Below are 15,873 nucleotides of genomic sequence, written 5' to 3' on the forward strand. Positions count from 1 at the left end.
AGTAACATTGTGAGACTTGTTACTGTGTTTGGCATCTTGAATACTTCACGGGGAGCTTGCCAGGCTTTGCTGTGTGGGCGAGATACTCTCGGTAGCTTGCCGGGCTCTCCCAGAGGGGCGGAGGAATCGAACCCGGGTCGGCCACGTGCAAGGCAAACGCCCTACCCGCTGTGCTATCGCTCCAGCCCATGTGAGGAAAGAAAAAAAAGAAAGAGAAAAAACGAGAAAAACAACAATGGAAGGAGACAAATGGGGCTTCGGGGGCTTGTCTGGCGCCCACCAGCCCAGCTCCACCCCCAGGTCCCTGAGCACAAGGTCGGGTCTCGGCCCTGAGACCTCTGGGCGTGGACTGGACTCAGAACGGTGACAAATAACTTACCAAATGTACCTTCCCAAGGAGTAATCATATCCGCAATTTTGCGAAACAAACGGCCGACTTTAGTGCCAAAATATCTTGGTTTTGGGGCTGGAGCGATAGCGCAGTGGGGAGGGTGCTTTCCTTGCACGCGGCCCAACTGAGTTCGATTCCCAGCACCCCATAGGGTCCCCTGAGCACCGCCAGGAGTCATTCCTGAGTGCAGAGCCAGGAGGAACCCCTGGGCATCGCCGGGTGTAACCCAAAAAGAAAAAAAAATTTTGGTTTTGCCTTTAACATGATCATATACGTGCTGGAGCGATAGCACAGCGGGGAGGGCATTTGCCCTGCACGTGGCCGACCCGGGTTCGATTCCTCCATCCCTCTCGGAGAGCCCGGCAAGCTACTGAGATTATCCCGCCCGCACGGCAGAGCCTGGCAAGCTCCCCATGGCGTATTCGATGTGCCGAGAACAGTAACAAGAAGCCTCACAATGGAGATGCTGCTGGTGCCCACTCGAGCAAGTCGATAACAGGAGGACAGTGACAGACAGTGGATGTACGTGCATCTAATTATCCCTTAACATAACTAACTGTTATTCTGATTTAGGATTTTCTGAATTAAAAATGAGAACACGGCTAACTCTTAAATATTCACACACACGAACATTGTATTGTGTATTTTTACGTGCTCATCTGCAAAATACTAGATTTCTCTGCTTCATTCAGAAAGCTACAAGAACCAGCTGCGATAAAGCAGCAGAACCCTAGGAATCCAGGGACTTCGGGGCTTCCAAAACCCGCTGACCGCGGCGACCTTCAGGACAGGAGGCCTCTGGGGCCGAGCTAGCGGCGAAGACGCCTGAAGCCAGGTGAGCCTGCGCGCGGGAAGGCTGGCGTCTGGCTCCACCTGCTGGGGCGCCGCGACATCCCCAACCGCCGCACCAGTGCCGAGAGGCTGGCGAGGGCTTCACCACACAAAGAACTCAGGAGTCGCCTGCTGCGGGCACGGCCGCTCCCTCTGCGGGCACCATCCATCCGTCCCGGCACAGGACCGGCCCCAACGGGCACAGGACGACCATCCACAGAAGGAAAGGGAAACAGCTGGGCCACATTCGGCGACTGTCAAAGCGACAGAATTGGTTCAGGACCCGCTGGCACTCCGGGGCCGCAAGGAGCTGCCGCTCTGACCCGAGCCGAGAGGGACTCAGCTCGCGCAGAGCCCGGCGGGAGGGGCCCAGACAGGCTCTGCGGCAGCGAGCGCCGAGTGCAGAATCAGAATCACTCGGGTCGCCTGCCCCCTAGAGAGAGAAGCACAGAAAAGCTTCACCGGCAGGTTGTGGGGTCTTTGATGTCACGCAACGGTTGGCTTGTATAACGCAACACGTGTGTCACTGCAGAACTGGCACAGGCGCGAAACATGAACGTGAGGGGGAACCCTCCTCCCAGCCAGGGAGCTGCACATCCCAGCCTCCCGCCTCAGCGGGCACACGGCGGAGCCCAGCAGAGCCCCACCAAGCAGCCCCATGGTCTTGCCACCACCTGAGACGACAACCTGTCTGCACAGCCCAGGATGAACGATGGAACACGGAGATCAGGGAGTCCACAGTGGCTGGGAGACCAGGACAGCACTACCTGAAGGCCGGACACGGCAGAGCCACGGGGAACTTACATCAGGGACCGCATGAGGGTCCACAGGAAACACGACCACAGGGGGCTCACGAGGGTCCACGGGAAACAGCATGTGATGCGGGAATGCCCTGGGGTCCCCTGCAGGCAACCCCATCACGTCCCCAAAGCACACCCAAGAGAGCAACACTCTGGCCAATGTGGGTCCCAGGAGTTCACGGCTCAAACACTGCATATAATACTGATCTTATTTCTCAAACCCACAGAAAACTTACATTTCTTTAGCTATACACCAGGGAGAAGAATAAATGTAGTTACCTACATTCCAGATGGGCGGGACAGTCAGGCATAAACAAAAGAGCCTTAAAAACGAGGGGAAAAAGAGCACTGTAAAACCTGGGGCCGGAGAGATAGTACAGCAGACAGGGCATATGCCTTGCACACGGCCCGCCCGGGTTCAACCCCTGACAGCCCATTTGATCCCCAACACCGCCACAAGCGGTCTCTGAGCACAGACCCAGGAGTGATCCCCGGGCACCTCTGGGTGTGGCCCAAACGCAAACAAACAAAGAAAAAGAGAAAAAAGAAAAAGGAATGTAGAACCTGATCACAGAAGCAGTCAGAGAGAGAGGGGCTGGAGCGACAGCACAGCGGGGAGGGCGTCTGCCTTGTACAAGGCCGACCCGGGTTCGATTCCCAGCATCCCACAGGGTCCCCCCCGAGTACCACCAGGGGTGATCCCTGAGTGCAGAGCCAGGAGGAACCCCTGAGCATCGCCGGGTGTGACCCAAAAAGCAAAATAAATAAATAAATCGTTTAAAAAAAAAAAACAGAGAGAGACATAACAGCCGTCGCGTAAACGATCGGGTGCCGGAATCACAGAACGAACCCAAGAGCCGAGAGCACCAAGTGACCGCCAGCTCGGGCAGAAGAAAAGGCACCTGGGCGGGCGAGCGCGGGCACTGACCGTGGATCAGGGAGCCGTTGAGCCACTGCATGTAGTAGTTCTGCGGGAAGCACAGCAGCACCTCGTTGCTGATGATGGAGAACGGCAGCAGCAGGACCGCGCCCGCCGACACCGCCAGCGTGAAGGTGCAGAGGAACAGCCTGCGGGGGGCAGGGGGGAGGGCGTCACGGGCAGCCTGGGCGGGGGCAGGTGAGAGAGGACAGGCAGGCAGGCCTGGTGTGGGGTGTGTGGGGTGGCTCCCCACCCTCCGCCACCCCGCAGAGGCGCCCGGGGAGGGAGGGGGGCGGCACCCTGGGGAGCTGAGGACCCGGCTGGAGCTGTGGGCAGCCTCGGGCCACGAGGGGCCCGTGGCCTGCACCAGACCCGAGCATGGCAGGCGCCCCCTCAGGCCAGGGGGGATGTGGGTGGCCGTGGTCCAGCTCCAGGCGAGTTCCCCTGAGGGGAAGGGGTCCCTGAGGGCGCCCCTGGGCCGGGAACCTGGCGCCTTCCCGCCTGGGGGCCGGCGCCCTCTTGTGGCAGCTGGCGGAAGTGCGGCCTGGGCGTCAGCCCTACCCCAGCTCAGTGGGGAGCAGTTTCTGGGGCAACTGTGGGGGGTGGGGGGCACCCAGGCAGCAGCCCCGGCACAGGACAGTGCTCCAGAAGGAAAGGCTCAAAGACGCCGTGTGGGGAAGGGACGGGCTGCTCCCAGCCTCTCACCGGCAGCAAGGCCCGGCCTGCCACCCACGGGACGCCCAAGGCCTAGAGATGTGGCCAGGGTCCCCGCCGTCAGCCCCACTGGGGACTCCTGCAAGGACGAGCGGGGGCGGGAAGGAGCCACGGATGCCCAGGAAGGGGCGGGGTGGGGGGAGCAGGCGGCCAGGCCAGGGCAGGGCTCCGGCCTCCTCGAGGTGGGTCACACGACGCCCAGGGAGCGCCTGGTGCCATGGCGGTCCTGCTCTGGAACACCCGGCACGTGGCCCGTCCCCCAGCACCCGTCGAGCAGATCTCAGGGTCCCCCTGGACACTCCGCATCGTGGGGCACCGCGCCCAGCTCCTCGGGGCATCCTGCCCGGGCTCCCGAGGGCTGTGTGGGAACAGGGTCCCCGCGGCCTGACTGCACGCTCCCAGGAGGAGCGTCCACACTGTCACGAGCAGACGCGACAGAGGGAAAACAAGCAAGCAAACACCTGAGCCCTAAGACACGTTCCAAGTCCAGGGCCAGAGCGAGCACCGCAGGAAGGGGTGGGGAGGGGTGTGCCTTGCCTGCATTCAATCCCGTGTCCCGTGTGGCCCAAACCCGCCAGGAGTGACCCCTCGGTCAGCCCTGAGCACCAGGGCTGCAGCCCCCACGACAACACGATAATACATACGAGATCCTGTTGACTATGGCGTCTTCATCTTCGTGTTCATCTGCAAAAATGTTACATGTTAATATTTTTATCATGAAACAAAATACTGACGTCTGAGAATAAAAATTTCAAGGAGCAACGCACAGAAAAGATTTTAAGAGCGTTTACTTCGGCACAAACCCAAATTTATTTTTTTTTCTTTTTTGCTTTTTGGGTCACACCCGGCAATGCTCAGGGGTTACTCCTGGCTCTGCACTCAGGAATTACCCCTGGCAGTGCTCGGGGGACCCTATGAGGTGCTGGGAATCGAACCCGGGTCAGCCGCGTGCAAGGCAAACGCCCTACCCGCCGTGCTATCGCTCCAGCCCCACAAACCCAAATTTAAATCAGACAGGACATAATAAGCTGTTCTGGTTAACGAGTCAACCTGATTCTTTTGTGAAAACTTCCATCGTAAATTAAAATCTTCCAAACGTCCATGGAGAAAGCGAGCAGGCCCGAGGGTGCCCTCCAGCAGGCTAGCTCACCGGGGGTGTCGCAGGGAACGGCCGAGAGGGCCCCTGGGCCGCCCTGCCCGGCAGAGGTGAGTGGAGCTTTCTGGGTCCTTCTGAGCTGCTGCAGCCCCTCATGTGGTCACGCCCACTGCAGGGGGCAGCTGGGCCGCCCGGGCGATATTCGGGATTACTGGCCTGTGACCGTCGTGACCGCCCGCTGCCCAGCAGCGTCTCAGCCGGAGGGTCGGCAGAGAACTGAGGCCCCAGGGGTCGGCCGTCAGCCCGAGGGAGCTTCGTGCCTCCACGTCCCTGTGTGCCCCGACACGGTGGGCCAGAGCAGCCCCCGCGCTCACTCCTGACTGTCCCGCCCTCGTCCCCGTTTCCCTACGAGGCCCGTCTGCGGGTCTGTCCCTGGGTAGCAACCGTCTGAAAAGACACGTGCCGCCCCCCCAGCCGGGGCGCCTGTGGGGGGGGGGGGTGTCTGCAGCCCCCAGACGAGGGCCTGGGGGAGCCCCTGCCGCAGGACCGGCCGGGAGGGCGAGAGGAGAGGGGCGGGCAGGCCCAGCCCGAGGTGGCCACTTGCCTGATTTCCGCTTGTACCGCGTGATGATGAAGTAGGAGATGACGTAGAGGACGGCGAAGAGCAGGAAGCAGATCTGCAGGGAGAGCACAGCCTCGCACGCGGCCCCTCCCCGCCCGGCCCGTGCCACCCGCGGCCCGACAGCCACGCTCGCCCACCAGAGGCAGAACGGCCCCGCGCCACCACCGCCCACTGTCCCCGCGGCCTGGGGCCCACCCTGCAGCCTTTCGAAAAACACGGGCCCAGCCCAGGGCGGGCACTGCTCTCACTGGGGAGCCCAGAAACCCCCACGCGCCAGGGCCATTGCGGGCCCCTTGGGCGGTCATCAGAGGCCCCGGCACCCGCATCCACGGGCCACAGCGCAGGCGATGAACACCTCACTCAGGGGAGCCGCCCCGAGTGCCCGATAAATAGTTTAAAAATAAAACGTGTAAATCCCTTTCCTGCCACCTTGGCCGGGCAGACAGGGCAGAGGGGACACGGGGAAGAGGGTGAAAGGTGGAAGTCTGGACGGTCAGCGGGAGGGAGACGGCGCTGGGCTGAGCCCAAGGACCTGGCGGTGGGGGGGGGGACTGCACGGCCACCACCAAGCCCCCAGGACATGGGCTGCCCCGAGCATCTCTCCTCCCCGCCCCGACACGCCCGGTCACTTTGCATCCCCGCGTGCTGGAGACATCGTGACGAGACACCGTCCCCAGCACGCTGGACGTGCAGCCACGACTGTCCCGTCTGTCGCACTGCCCCGGTGGGCCATGACCGCCTTCAGACGGTGCTGACAGAGAAACAAGAGCCTCGTGGGCCGCGGCTCCTAGAAACACGCGTCCACTGGCCTCAGGCGCCTGCCGTCCTGGCCACGAGGTTCCGACCTCCAGAAGCACCGGGACCCGGGATGGACAGTCCAGCCGCCTCCCCAGCCCGCACCTGGTTCCGGGCCTGGCTGGGGTGCGAGTGCTGCCCCCCGAGTGAGGATGCCCCCCCAGCCAGTGTGCCGGGGGCTTCAGCCCAGGCACCGCGTGGCTCCCCCACCAGTCAGTCATCCCGGCACTGAGGACCACCCTGCCGGACATCAAGGAACGTCCTCGCTACTCCCCCGGGGAGGGGGGGGGGCACCGTCCCAGCTGTCCCGGTGCAGACCGCGGAGACGAGCAGCCAGGTGGGCTGGCGCCGGGTGCCCCGGTGAGAGCAGGACGTTCTCGTTCGCCCACCCCGGGGAGTGCTCTGCTTCGTGACGACAAACGACACTCCCTGCTGGAACCCCAGCGGACCGGGACCAGCGCGGGAGCCAAGGGCCCGAGAAAGGGACCCCGCGGCCAGCCCCCCTCTCCGCAGCCACCGCAGGGCAGACGCGGCCTCCAGTGCTCCCTCCACGTCCCTCCCCACGCCACGCCCACCGCCAGGCAGAGGCGCTCGGGACAGGGCCAGCCGCTGCCCCCGGGCTCCATGTCCCGCCCAGCCCCGTCCCGGCACCTTCACGGAGCTTCTCCCAGGGGGAGGCCTGGGCAGCAGAGTGACTGGGTGGCCACTGCCACGGCTGCTCTCCACAGACCAAGCAGGGCGACCTTCCCGGTCATGACACGCGCCTTCGAGCCTCACTGCCAGCGGCCCAGGGAGAGCCCGGGCAGGGGGAGGGGAAGGGGGAAGAGGGGCGGGCACCAGAAGCGACAAGAGCTTCGGGCTTCCAGCTCCCCGTGCTGAGCCCCATCACCCCCTTTCCACCAGCCCACAGGACGTCAGGTCTCAGTCGCCAAGTGGCTTCCGCTCGGAAAGTTCTCTGTGGCTCCTTCGAGCAGATCTGACTTCTCGCGCGGAAGCGTTCCGGACAAACTCCCGCAAGCGATGACCGACGAAGACGGACACAAGCAGCTTCCGGAGGGGAAGGGCGGGGGCCGCCGCCTGGCCACAGGGCGAGGGCACGAGACACGGACCCCACGCACCCGCCGCACCCCACGGCGGCCACAGCCACTGTGCCCTGACGGAACCAGAAGGCTGCCAGGGGAGGCTGCGGTGGGGGGGCCCCCATGAACCTGTCACCCCGTGAAGGGGCGTCCCCACCCGTCGCCCCATGAGGGGGGACCCCCTGCGCCCACCTCTCTCCCGCACAGCACGGCTGCTTCCTGCCTCCCACGAGCTGAGTGGGGCTCTGGGCGGGCGCCCCCATGCACACGGGCAGCGGCCCCAGCTGGGCCGCACACTCTCCGCTCCCTGGCGTAGACCCTCATGGGGGGTGACAAGGCCATCCCCGCAGGCCCACCCGCACGGCCAGGCACACGCTGATGGGCCCAGGGGCGCCTGCTGGCTATGGGGTCTCTGGGGAGCCTCCGTCTTAGCCCCCAAACTTGCTTCCTGCCCAACGATCCCCTTCCAAAAAATGATTGGCACCCCTGGAACTCGACCTCCTTTAAGCACGCATGCAGGAAGTGCCCCAGTACCCCCTCTCGACTGTGTCAGCGGGCCCAGGCAGAGGAACCCTCTGGACGGCCCTGCCCCCGGACGGCCCCAGCCCCTGGACTGTCTCAGCCCCCGGACTGTCCCAGCCCCCAGGCTGTCCCAGCTCCCGGGCTGTCCATGCCCTGTGGGACCCCCTGGAAAGCCCAAGCACACGCTGCCCATGGCCAGCAGGCGCCTGGGGGCACGGCCCTCCGTGCCCAGCTGGAGGGACGTGGTGAGTGACACCCCGCCAGGCCCCCAGCGTCGTCTCTGGCCCCCTGACCAGGGCAGCAGTGGGTGCGGCTGTGGGAGTGGACGGTGGCCTACGGTGGGCTTCCCACCCCCACACGCTACAACTAGTGCTACGTCTCGGAGCACCAAGGCTCTCTGGGCTCGGGGGACAGGGCGGCGGTCACGGCCCTCACGGCCCAGCACGGGCCGAGCGAGGCAGGAACCGCCCACGTCACGTCTTGCAGAAGCACGAGGGGTCGAAACTCAGAAAAGACTCAAACCACCACAAAGCTCTTCCCCCCGGAGCCTCCACCAAGCTCCTGTTCTGCGGCGTCCACGCCACTGGCCCACACGGGGCAGCGTGCAGCTCTGCGGCCTTGCTCCGTCCCGTCCCCAGCCCGCAGCGACTCGAGACAGTGCTCGGCCACACGACCGGGCTTCCCGCTGTAGGGTTCCTTCAGCTCCGCTCCGCTCGGGAATGTTCCTGAGGGACTGGGGGGCGGGGCGGGGCGGGGACCCCCTCAGCATCACCCACAAACCACAAAGGCCTTGGCCGGTGACCCGCAGGCCAGGCCAGGGGGCTGGACGGGAAGCACTGGCGGCTGCCAAGTGAACGGCAAGGGGCGTTCCTGAGGAGACGAGACCTGAGCTTCTATTTCCACATACTCCACGGGGAACCGGAGTTCGCTGTGACCGCGGGGCGGGGCCCGGAGTGGCCGGGAGGCCTGCATGGAGAGCCGGGGTGCAGGGGGACACGACCCAGCAGCTCCGGGCCCTGTGGACGCGGCCGAGCCGCAGCGGGAGCCAAAGGGATCCGTGAGCGTCCGACATAAGCTCTACGCCCCTGAGAGGGAAGGGGAAAAAGCAGTTCCGGTTAAAACGCCTTCAAAAAGCAGCAATTTGGGGCTGGAGCGATAGCACAGCGGGTAGAGCGTTGGCCTTGCACGCAGCCGACCCGGGTTCGATTCCCAGCATCCCATATGGTCCCCCGAGCACCGCCGTGGTAATTCCTGAGTGCAGAGCCAGGAGTGGCCCCTGAGCATCGCCGGGTGTGACCCAGAAAGAAAAAAAAAGCAGCAACGTAACAGCAGAGGACCAAAACTCGCGCTCTGAAAGCTACACGATGCTGGGGGCTGGAGCAAGAGCACAGCGGGGAAGGCGCTTGCCTTGCAGGCAGGCGACCCGGGTTCCATCCCCGCATCCCATAGGGTCCCCGAGCACCACCAGGAGGAGTTCCTGAGTGCAGAGCCAGGAGGAACCCCTGGGCATCCCGGGTGTGACCCACAAAGGCTACAAGACGCTGTTGAGAGAAACTACGGCCAGCGTGTGGAAGGAGCCGCCGTCTGCTGCCCAGTGCTGAGCGCCGTGGAACAAGCGCACACCCGTGGGCCAGGGAGGGGCACAGCCGTCAGAACGTGCCCGAGGCCCGGATCTGGGCCTGACACACGCAGTCCACACACGTGCACAGTGTGTAGCGGGAAGGAAAAGGTGAAGCCAAGATCACGGCATCCGGTGGGCAAGCCACGCGGCCCGGAGGACTCAGCGAGCACCAAGCCCGAGAGAGAGTCACACTCATGGCCCAGGCCAGAGGTGGCACGAGGGGCCAGGCCCTGGGGCCAATGGCACGCTGGACCCCTCCCCCCCCGGGCACGGCCCTGGGGAGTTCGGGGAGCTCAGGGGTTCTGAGTCGGCTTCTGGGGTGACGGAGCAGAACCCGGGTGAGTCCGGAGGGTCCGACGGACCACAAGCGGGGCCCACACCCCACGACGGAGCCCTCCAATCTGAGACAAAGGTCCAGCGTGTTGCTTCGGTGGCAGGGGCCGGTGGGTGACACCGTGCAGGTGACGCTCAGAGGGCAGAAGAGGCCCCCACAGATTCCAGAGGAAGCCACAGAGGGGCCAGGCTGCGGCTCAGGGAGCACAGGCCTCGCATGCAACGGTCCCGTCAGGCGCCACGACACAGGCCACTTCACAGACGTTCCACGGTCGAGCCGGGAGCACCCAGCGATGCCCGGAGCCGCTCCGCCCCAGAGGAAGGCAGACGCCGTCTTCCGCAGAGCCAGCCGTGCCCCACCCAGACACAGAACTGTTACTGCGACTCAGGGCACGGAAGCGCGAGTGCTGGAAAGACGCGAAACACGCACCCGCTCAGAGGGTGCAGGCGGGGACCCGTGTCTAGGCAGCACCTCCTCGCCCGGTCACCCCGCGCCTGCGCCCACACGGACGCACTCACCAGCCCGCCCAAGGGACGGCCGAGGCGAGCAAGGCGGGGAAGGTCAGCCCCGCACAGCCTCCCCTCAGTGTCAGCCGCACAGCGTCACCTGCAAGCGTCACCTGACAGCCTCCCCACACAGTCTCACCCATACTGTCACCCGCTCAGTGTCACCTTTAAGCATCACCCGACAGCCTCTCCCACCCACACAGCCTCACCCGCACAGCCTCACCCACACTGTGTCACCCACGAGGCAGAACCGGCACAACCTCACCTGCACGATGTCACCTGCACAGCGCCACCCCACAGCCTCATTCGACAGCCTCACCGCACGGCGTCACCCACACTGTATCACCCGCACAGCGTCACCTGCAGCGTCACCCGCACTCAGGGTCCCCTGCAGCAGGGACGAGAGCAGACGGGGGTTCCTGTGGTCCCAGTACCCCACCCCCCGCAGCACGAAGCGAAAAGCGAGTGTGGAGCCAGGTCAGTGGCCCCTGCGTGGTCCTCTGGGCGCTGGTCACCACTTTCCCGGGGACATGACCCGGGACATCTCCGAGCGGGTGCAGGGGACGCCCTCACTCGGCCACAACGAAGCTGGCTGGACTGGCCAAGGGCTGATGGCTCGGACCCTGCCGCCCGAACCTCAATGGCCACCGGGCTCCCGCCCCTCAGTGACCACTGGGCTCCCCGCCCCTCAATGACACCAGAGCACACGGGGCAGAGGTGCACAGCGGCGGGAAGCCGGGAGTGGCAGATCCGGGGTGCAAGCCAGGGTGGGGCACCTGGGAGCCACTTCCCACCGCAGCAGTGACCCCCCGCAAGGAGTGACCCTGATGGGCCGGGAAGGCTGCCCAGGCTGCGCTGCCACCAGCTCCCAGGCACCCGGTTCGGGGGCAGGGGGTCTGGAATCGGGACGCCCACAGGCTGCAGGGCGGCTGGCACAGACCCCCACCCCCAAGCCACGGGCCAGCCCACAGGCGCGCCCGGCGGGCACCGGGGCTGGGAGGCGAGGGGCGAGGGACACCAGCAGCGGGCGGCCGGCGCCCGGCCCTTGGGGCGCCCAGCAGCGCAGGGACCGGACGCGGGCGGAGAGGAGCCGGCCAGGGGCCACGCGGGCCGAAGGGGCAGCGCGGGGCGGAGGCGGCGGCGGCAGGAGGGCGCGGGGCCGGGGGGCTGCAGGGACGGGCCTGGGACGGGGACGGGGGCGGGGGCGGGGCCGGGGGCCGGGGGACGGGGCCGGGGGCGACGGGGGGGCGCGGGCGCCAGGACAGGGCCGGGGCCGGACAGCAGCCGGGCGGGCTCACCGTGGACTCCCGGACCTGGCTGTGGAAGAGCTGCTCGCGCGCCGACACCTCGTCCAGCGCGTCCATCCTCCCCGCCGGGCCGCGCCTGGGCCGCCTCCGGAAGCCGCGCGGGGGGCGGGGCCGGGCGCGCGCGTCAGCAGGGAGCGCCGGCGCGCGCGAGTGGCGTCACGGCCCGCCGGCCGGCCGGCGCTCGGGAGGGGTGGGGCGGGGGCGGGGCGGGGCTATGATGGGGCGGGGCCGGGGCGGGGCGGAGCTTGCGAGGGGCGGGGCTACGACGGGGCAAAGCTGGGGCGGGGCGGGGCGGGGCTAGGGCTGGGGCGGGACTAGTGTGGGGCGGAGCTAGGGCAGGTGCAGCTCCAGAGGGGCGGAGCTAGAACGGAGCGGCGCTAGGACGGGGCGGAGCTAGGGCAGGTGCAGCTCGGGAGGGCGGGGCTAGGGTGGGGCGGGGCTAGGGCTGGGGCGGGGCTAGTATGGGAAGGAGCTAGGGCGGGCGCAGCTCCAGAGGGGCGGAGCTAGAACGGAGCGGCGCTAGGACGGGGCGGAGCTAGGGCAGGTGCAGCTCCGGAGGGGCGGAGCTAGAACGGAGCGGCGCTAGGACGGGGCGGAGCTAGGGCAGGTGCAGCTCCGGAGGGGCGGAGCTAGAAAGGAGGGGCGCTAGGACGGGCGGAGCTAGGGTAGGTGCGGCTCGAGAGGGCGGGGCTAGAAAGGGGCGGGGCTAGGACGGGGCGGGGCTAGGGCGGGCAGAGCGGAGCTAGGGCAGGAGCAGCTAGGTAGGGAGGAGCTAGGGAGGAGCGAGGTTAGGACAAGGCGGGGCCAGTGGGCGGGGCCAGGGCAGGCGCAGCTCGGGCACGGGGCTAGGGCGGGGCGGGGATGTGGGCGGGACCCGGGCGGGGGCGGAGTCGGGCAGGGTCGGCGTCCAGCTGGGGGGCGTGTGGGAAGGGCGAGCCTGGATGGTCTCAGCGTGTGACCAGCGGGACTGTGCGCTCTCGGGCCAGGCGGCAGGGAAGCCCTTACTGCAGCCCCAGTTAGTGCCCCCTCCCGCTGTCGGCTGCCCACACCCGGTGCTCCACTGAGCACCCGCCGGGCACTGCGCCGGGCAAGGGCAAGCGGAGCTGTCCACGGGGCTGGAGCAATAGCACAGCGGGGAGGGCGTTTGTCTTGCACGCGGCCAACCCGGGTTCGAATCCCAGCATCCCATATGGTCCCCTGAGCATCGCCAGGTGTGACAACCCCCCCAAAAAAAAACAGCAGAGCTGTCCACTGCAAGGCTCGCTCTGGGGCCAGTGACAGGCAGCGGGCAAGGAACTGACCCGGACTCGATCTCCAGTATCCCATAAGGTCCTCGGAGCATGGTCAGTGATGATCCCAGAGTGACCATGAGCATGGCAGAGTGTGGCAAAAAAAAAAGAAAGAAAAAGGAAAGGAAGAAAGCGGAGGAAGGGAAAGAAGGAGGGAGGGAGGGAGGGCCAAGCGGCCCAAGTAGATACAAGGTCAGCCAGGGTTATTGCGGGGTGCACGCTGGCTAGACCCCCAGAGCCCCGGCTTCTCTGGGTCTGATTAGGAGAGGTGCCCCCTGGAAAGCAGAGATAGCCTGGAGCAAGGCATGAGTGGCTGGTTCCGGGCGGCATGAAGACCCTGCAAGGGCCCTTGTGGCCAGCCAGAGCCCGGGCCCTTCCTCCACAGCCCAGTCAGTGACTCAGTCCCTTCCCGCGTTGAATTTATTTTACTGCTGCTGCTACGAAACGGAACCCGAGGGGCCGGAGAGATGCTCAAGAGACAGCCCGGTCTGCCCTCTGGGACCACGTGGGCCCCTGGCGCTGCTGGGAGTGACCCCCAAGCACAGAGCCAGGAGCAGGCCCTAACACTGCTGGGTGTGGTCCAAAAAGCACGAAAAACGAAATTCACAAATTTTGTTACTTTATTTTTGGACATATTTGGGCTATAAGAAAGTCATTTCAATTTCCATCTGCTGTGCTTCTTGGCATCTCTAGTTGAGAATTCCTTGAAAGCAAGAAAACCTACAAATTGCTTTCAAGTGATTTTTATGATATATATTAATTTAGATTTCCTGTATCTCTGCAATTTTGAGTTGCTGTTTTTCTTCTCACGACTCGGGCATTGCTGATGGTGCCTGAAGCCTCTGGGTGCCCACGTGCCTGCAGGTGTGCTAGCCTCACATCGCGAGGAGGGGCTGTTGGGGGGGCTTGCCTGAGCAACAGCCCCTACAGACCGGAACCAGGAGGCTCCGCGTCAGAGAGAGCCCCGGCACGCCCCCGCATTGCTGGGTCAGTCCTGAGCACAGAGTCAGGAGTCGCCCTTGAGCACTGCAGGGCGTGGCCTCAGAAACTAAAGAGCCTAAGGAACCGGGAGGAACTGGGAGGAACCGGGCAGCCTGCAGGGACGCCCAGGTCCTGAGCTGGGCACACCCCTGCTGCTGCTGGCCTGGCTCTGGCCACCTCCCCAGGGACCAGCCGGTCAGTGCCCTGCATCAGAGAGCAGAGCGGTTGCTCTCGCCGCCTCAAGAGCACACGTGGTCCAGGCGCCCTGCAGAACAGGAGCACTGGGGCACAGCCCCATGGGGCTGAGGGGACCTGGTACCACCGCCTGGAGGGGCGCCTGGTCCCCTAGCACTGCCCAGGAGACCCAGGCAGGTCAGCCGAAGAGCAGGAGTGCCCACGCAGTCTCGCTTACTCTCCTCCCCACTCCCTCTAATCCTCCCTCTCTCCCCCATATTTCTCCCCCTCCCCCTCCCCCCTCTCCCTCTCCCCCTCTCTCTCCTCCTCCCTCCCACCTCCTCCCTCACACCCGCTTCTGCCTACAGGTTGCCCTGGCAAAGCTGCCTGTCTCTGGCTGCCAGCCCATGCGTGGGCAGTCCCTGCCCAAGTCTGTCCTGGGGCTCTGGGCATCCCCTGCCACCCACGGCCTCTCCTCCCTGCAGACTTGCATCCTAAGAGGCCCGCAGGCCTGCCCCTCGTCTCCTCCCATGCAGTCAGACGCCTGGATGGATGGCGCCGCCACTGATTCCCTCCCGGCCCCTCTCGGGAGGCTCTCACTGCCGTCGCCACTGCCACCACCCTCCTCGCCACGCTCCTCTCCAGCACGCCACCCTGTTCATTACCACCATCATAGCGTTACCGTCACCACCTTCGCTGACAGTCTCACCGTCGCCAAATCCTAACGGGACCCTCGCCACCGTTTATAATCACACCATCGCCGAGCGCTCACCGCACCCTGGCCACCCTCTCCCTCTTCACCGCCACCTCATGGTCACCTGTCACCTCTGTCACCTTGCCACCACCGCCCACCGGTCCGGCTGGGTCCCACTCGTAGGCCCGCCTGCCTTTACCCTTCGGGTCTGTCTTGGAAGAGCTCGCACATGTCGAAGAAATTCGCAGCCAACTTGCAACTTTCACAGAGAATTTAAACGACAGAGATGCTTTACACGGAAGGGGGGAGCTTAAATTGGTCGAGAAAGTGTGTGTGAAGTAGCCTTAGAGCTGAGACTTGGCAGCGGCTGGAGCAAGCCTGGATTCGCCAGCAGAATTGAGGAAAGTTCTGGAAACTGAGACCCACTGCTCACGTAATAGCCCCATCCCACTTCTAACCTGAGGGGGTGGGTGGGGCCAGGATTCTGCTTACCCGCTGCGCCTTTGGCTTGGCATGACACGGAGGACCGTCTGCACACTTAAGTGTGGTGTGTGCATGTGTGTCCCTGTGTGTGGTGTTTGTGTGTCTACTGCGTGTGTCCACGTGTATTTGTGTGTTGGTGCCTTGTGTGTTTCTCCGGGTGGTGATTGTGTTGTGCTTGTGTTACGAGTGTGAGCCATGTTGTATATGCAGTTCTGAGTACATGCGTGTGTGCCTGTGCGTGCATCCCGTGTGGGTCTGACCTGGTCTTGCCCAGTGCTCTAGGCTGTGCCCTGGGGGCCAGGTCCCACACAGACGCGTGTGTGCCTGTGTGTCCATGCGTGCCTTTGCCCATGTGCGTGATGAGTGTGTACATGAGTATTCGTGTGTGCGTGTATGCCCAGGAGTGGGATTTGTGCTTGCATGTGGTGAGTGGAGCGTGTGTGTGCGTGAGTGTGCGGCCCCAGGCCCTTGGCCCTGAGGTCATGCTGGACCCTCCCTGCTCTAGCGCCTGTCCGGGCGCTGACGCGGCAGATGATGCCACCGGGAGGCAGAGGCAGGAGCAAACCAGGGCCAAACCCTGCCCCCGATGCCGCGAGCCGCCTGGAGCGGGCAGCAGAGGGCACGGCCGGGGCCACTCTGACATGTTTCTTGTGTCAGGCCACACTTCAGGGAGAGGGTCCGTCTCTGACGGCAGCGCTCGGCAGCGGAGGAATTA

The 15,873-nt window shown here is 64.9% G+C and overlaps 1 protein-coding gene across 3 annotated transcripts in view; it reads right to left on the minus strand.

Annotated features, from left to right (window-relative positions):
• The window catches only part of LMBR1 (limb development membrane protein 1), a 232,682-nt gene that overhangs the window by 61,906 nt on the left and 154,903 nt on the right, over window positions 1–15,873 (minus strand). Inside the window, exons 2-5 of one of the 3 annotated variants that reach the window (XM_056134845.1) lie at window positions 11,529–11,595; window positions 5,356–5,428; window positions 4,300–4,339; window positions 2,951–3,090 (exon numbers count right to left, since the gene is read on the minus strand). In XM_056134845.1, the coding sequence (XP_055990820.1) occupies window positions 2,951–3,090; window positions 4,300–4,339; window positions 5,356–5,428; window positions 11,529–11,594 (319 nt within the window). In that variant the 5' untranslated portion in view covers window position 11,595. Of the gene's footprint in view, window positions 1–2,950; window positions 3,091–4,299; window positions 4,340–5,355; window positions 5,429–11,528; window positions 11,596–15,873 lie in introns of those variants that run through there. The other 2 variants (XM_056134843.1, XM_056134844.1) reach the window with 2 other exon arrangements.

This window comes from Sorex fumeus, unplaced genomic scaffold (assembly GCF_029834395.1).
Source record: "Sorex fumeus unplaced genomic scaffold, SorFum_2.1 ptg000107l, whole genome shotgun sequence".
In the NCBI taxonomy this organism is placed as follows: domain Eukaryota; kingdom Metazoa; phylum Chordata; class Mammalia; order Eulipotyphla; family Soricidae; genus Sorex; species Sorex fumeus.